General features: G+C 40.9%; 1 protein-coding gene across 1 annotated transcript in view; it reads left to right on the forward strand.

The window, feature by feature from the left end:
- LOC103367404 (uncharacterized) overlaps positions 1 to 5,011 on the forward strand; it is a 21,027-nt gene that overhangs the window by 14,719 nt on the left and 1,297 nt on the right. Inside the window, exons 2-3 of the mRNA XM_008295426.1 lie at positions 4,208 to 4,264; positions 4,357 to 4,686. Coding sequence (XP_008293648.1) covers positions 4,222 to 4,264; positions 4,357 to 4,686 — 373 coding nt within the window. The 5' untranslated portion in view covers positions 4,208 to 4,221. The remainder of the gene's footprint in view (positions 1 to 4,207; positions 4,265 to 4,356; positions 4,687 to 5,011) is intronic.

Genomic DNA, 5,011 nt, shown 5'->3' on the forward strand with positions numbered 1-5,011 from the left:
TCTTCAACCCCAAGCCCATTACGATATGCAAACTGTAATGGGTCCTGAAAGGTGTTGACTTGCTTGTTGAGGTGAGCCAGTAAGAGTCTCTCCAGGACTTTTCTGATGTGAGATGTCAAGGCAACTGGTCTGTAGTCATTGGGTTCAGCTGGTTGTGGTTTTTTAGGCACTGGAACAATGTGGCCATTATATTTTAAATAACATGTAATGTATACATGGATAGTACCCATTACTTCTTGGACAGCCAGTCAATCACGATCAGTAAAGGAAAAAATCTATTTTGTGGTAACTTGGAAGGAATAATGGTTTACTGCAGCTCAGTGCAATCATAGCTGGCAGGGGCAATGATATCCCTCTACTGAGGGCCCTTTAGTTAATTGTATTTTTCAACTGTATTCATTCATTCTTGTTGTGTGTTTGTGTTTTGGCCTGCTAGGTCCCAGCTAACACCACAGGTGGTTAGAGTAGGCCTGATTAGCTTTCAGCCCGTTAGCCTTTCCCCAGATACCACTGATACTGTCATGGAGTCTCCTTTCTGGGGAACCCACCTAGTCGTCAAGCCAGCCCCCAAAAGAGGAGGAGGTCCCGGATGTGGTAGAGACCCCCATCTCTATCTAATCCAGGCATCATCGCTTTCCAACGCAGTGAAGGCCCTGCATCCAATCACCAACATCAAGTCCAGGACGCAGACAGAGTCAGCTGATGCTTTCCTTGGTCCACAGTTAGGTTGCATTTCCCCTGATCTGAAATCAGAGACACCTGTCCACACACTCACTCAATCAAAAACTAACCTCTCCAACATGGGAAAGACCTAAGAGTTGTCTAAGGACACCAAAAACAAAATTGTAGACCTGCACAAGGGTGAGATGGGCTACAGGACAATATGACAAGCAGCTTGGTGAGAAGGTACCAACTGTTCATGCAATTATTAGAAAATGGAAGAAACTCAAGATGACTGTCAGTCTCCCTCGGTCTGGGACTCCATGCAAGATCTTGCCTCATGGGGTGCCAATGATCATGAGAAAGGTGAGGGATCAGCCCAGAACTACACAGGAGAATCTGGTCAATGTCCTGAAGAGAGCTGGGACCACAGTCTCAAGGGTTACCATATATAACACACTACGCCGTCATGGATTAAAATCCTGCAGCGCATGCAAGGTCCCCCTGCTCAAGCCAGCACACATCCAGGCCCGTCTGAAGTTTGCCAATGACCATCTAGATCAGTGGTCGGCAACCTTAAACACTCAAAGAGCCATTTGGACCTGTTTCCCACAAAAAAGAAAACACCGGGAGCCACAAAACACTTTTGACATCTAAAATGACAATAACACTGCATATATATGTTTTTTTTTTACCTTTATGTTATGTATAAAAAACTACAGTGTGTTGCATTTATGAAATCAATGAACTACTACAAAGAAATGCAATTTTATTTCTGCATGCAACAAAAAAATTTTGACCACCGAAAAAAAAAGATGCTGGGTTGAAGGTTACTTTGAAATAAAATAGTCAGTTTCTATTTGAGTCCTCCTCATTTATATGAAATAAAAAGCTGAACTTAAATTATCCACCTGCAGCAAAGTAAAACAGCGGGTGGTTGGCCTGCTGACTGTAGCTGGGACTGCTGACCAGTCCAGTGACGTGCGGTGAGGTTCATGGCTGGTGAGGCACTGACTTCATCATAATCTGATTTACAAATATATGCACTCTACACAGTAGCATATTTGCCATTTGACTGGCAACAGTTTACGGGTCATGTTTCATATCTGCATTCTTTACATATACAAGCTGTAGCCCACAAAATTTTTCTTTTTTCTTTTTTTAAGTTATTGCGGTCTTACCTTTACCTTTAAATGAGGTCCATGCTCCGCTCATTCTGGACAACTTTTTTGTAAAAGTCTCCTTATCTTCCTTCGCTGCACTTGACTTGCTAACTGTATATCGTACCTAGTCTAGCTTGCCGTCACTTACTCTGCAGCCGCGGAGTCACAAGAAGCATGTCTGGGATCAGAGCGCCCCCTGCCATGAGGCCAGAGAACTGCCTGCCTCACCTGGAATCTCTTCTCAGCTGTTTATGATTGCTCAGCACACAAAACACGCTACACACATACAGCTGGTTAAAAAAAACAAAAAACAAAACACTGCACATTATTCACATCAGCTGAACTATGGAAAATCATTTCATATATTAAATGTGTTTGAACCATGTTATTGGCGACATCCAGACAGCAGCACACTGTCACTGCAGGCAGCCAGCGGGAGGGATTGTGTAATCCAAGGTGAGACTCAGCTCGCCGCTGCCTCACTGGCTTCTCTTCCAAGCATTTGAATGGGAAATTGCGAAAATTCAGCAATTCTGAGTTTAAAAATCATCAAAATTGACGAGGCTAAATGAAAAAATAAGTACTTTATAGTACAAATCACTGAACTTTAAATTATTTTATCATTATATATTTTTTTCTTTCCGTGATGTCAGGGGAGGCTCTCCCCTGACCGTCCTTCACTGGACCAGACTCCTGACCGCCTGTGAGCGCTTTGGGACGGGAGGAGCTCACGGCAGCACCGCTGCTCGCTGAAGACAGTAACTGCAGATCAATACATGTTTTCATGTCAGAGTTTCCAAAACACCAGAACAGTGTCCAATAAGATGAGAAGGATTCGTTAGATTTGTCTGTAGACACTTTTGACAATGAAAAGTTGCCTAGAGGATTTGCAAAGTCGCCAGATTTAGTGAGAAAGTCACCAAGTTGGCAACGCTGTGCGTGCCGACGGATGTTCGGTGAGTGTGATGCACATTTTGAGCAACAATAAATTTAAAATTTAAACTTAAACATTTTATTTTAATGTTACAAGATCACCATAATCTTCAAATGTAGAATTACATTTTTAGAACTAACAAACTAAAATAAAACAAATTTTAATTAGATACTCACTATTTATTTTCCAAAGCCACAAGGAGCAGCAGCAGTGGTACGAAAGAGCCACATGTGGCTCCGGAGCCGCAGGTTGCCAACCCCTGATCGAGATGATCCAGAGGAGACATGAGAGACAGTCATGAGGTCAGATGAGACCAAAATAGAGCTTTTTGGTTTAAACTCCACTCGCTGTGTTTGGAGGAAGAAGGATGATGATACTTTGGGGGTGCTTTTCTGCAAAGGGGACAGGACGACAGGGGGAGGATGGATGTGGCCATGTATCGCAAGACTTTGGGCAACAACCTCCTTCCCTCAATAAGAGCATTGAAGATGGGTCATGGCTTGGTCTTCCAGCATGACAATGACCTAAAGCGGCTTCGTAACAAGCCTTTCAAGGTCTTAGAGTGGCCTAGCGAGAGTCTCCAGACTTGAATCCAATAGAAAATCTTTGGAGGGAGCTAAAACTCTGTGTTGCCCAGTGACAGCACCGAAAGCCGAAAGCTGGTCAAGAGGTACAGGAAACATCTGACCTCTGTAATTGTAAACAAAGGCTTCTTTACCAAATATTCAGTTTTGTTTTTCTATTATATCGAATACTAATTTCATGCAATAAAATGTAAATTAATTAATCAAAAATCATACAATGTGATTTTCTGGATTTTTTTTAGACTGTATCTATGATAAAAATGACAGACCTCTCCATTCTTTGTAGGTGGGAAAACTTGCAAAATCTGCAGTGTATCAGATACTTACTTTCCCCACTGTATTTGTGAGGTGAAAAAACTGTCTGGAGTTCCCCTTTAATGTTGACGTGTTACTTTTTTACCAACAATCTATATATTTTATGAACCCGATTTCAGGGGCTTAATTAAAGGGCTGTATTGACAATATGTTTGTTTGAAATAATGCTTGTGGTTTTCCACTTCTACAGTGGACACATCATAAGAAACACCTGCTGTCTAAAGTTCCTGGTTGTGTGTTTAGCTGTGCAGCTGATAGTGAGGACAGAGGATGGACATTACCTAACAAAGATGGCAATATTTAATATGAGCTTTCAACATTCATAAAAACAAAATGCTTTACCATTATCACTAAAATGAATGAGTAAATGGATATAAATGAGGTGATTTACTCCTCAAAGCCTTGAACGAGACCAGTGTGGCAGGAAGTGAATTTTTGAGTCTTTATTCTGTGACAACCAATCACATGCATTTGTCAGTGTGACATAGAGGGTCTTGGCCAAGTTACATCACCTCCTACACTCATTAAAACAGCAACAAGGTCCCTGACAGGAGACAGTGTCAAGATGATCGTGTTGTGGATTACATTGCTTGTTCTTCATCAAGGACGTGAGTGCTTTCTCGTTTTTACATGATGTTGTTATCAGGTGGATTTCCTCCATCACTGTAAGTTATAACTTATATATTTTCTTTCAATTCAGATACACTCATTCCAGTGATCCCAGTTCAACTTGGTGAATCTACAACGTTCACATGTGATCTGTCTAATACTGATATCAGCCGAGTAGAAGTCCACTGGTACAAGCAGAGTGTTGGAGATAATCTGAAACTAATTGTGAATCTGCGGGAACATATAACACCTCAGTTTGCACCAGAGTTTCCTAACTCAAGATGGAAAGTTAATATTCATGATGATTTGATTAACATGACGATTTTGAAGACAATCCAAGAGGACGAGGGAATCTATCACTGTGCAATTGTTGAGCGGTTAGTCAGTTCTAAATGGAGTGGGACATATTTGATCGTAAAAGGTAATAAATGAGCTACTTTCATCATGTTTTGCAAACGCTTCAACCACTAAAGCTCTACTGTATACATGTTGAAGAGTAACTACACTGAATATGTTTTGAAAACTCACTAAACATGTTTCAATCTAATTGCATTTATTATGAATTTCTTCTATTTCCATTCAAATATTACTTCAACCACTGATCCAAGTGAAGTATATTCACAATATTCCTTGTTCATATGAGTTTGATGTAAAACTACTGAAGTCACATTTGAGGTTTTTCTCAGACTTTCAAAATGTGCTTTGAAGTCTCGTCATCCTGTTAACACTTTGTTCATTACACAGGA

This window comes from Stegastes partitus, unplaced genomic scaffold, assembly GCF_000690725.1.
Source record: "Stegastes partitus isolate 25-593 unplaced genomic scaffold, Stegastes_partitus-1.0.2 Scaffold22, whole genome shotgun sequence".
Taxonomy (NCBI): Eukaryota; Metazoa; Chordata; class Actinopteri; family Pomacentridae; genus Stegastes; species Stegastes partitus.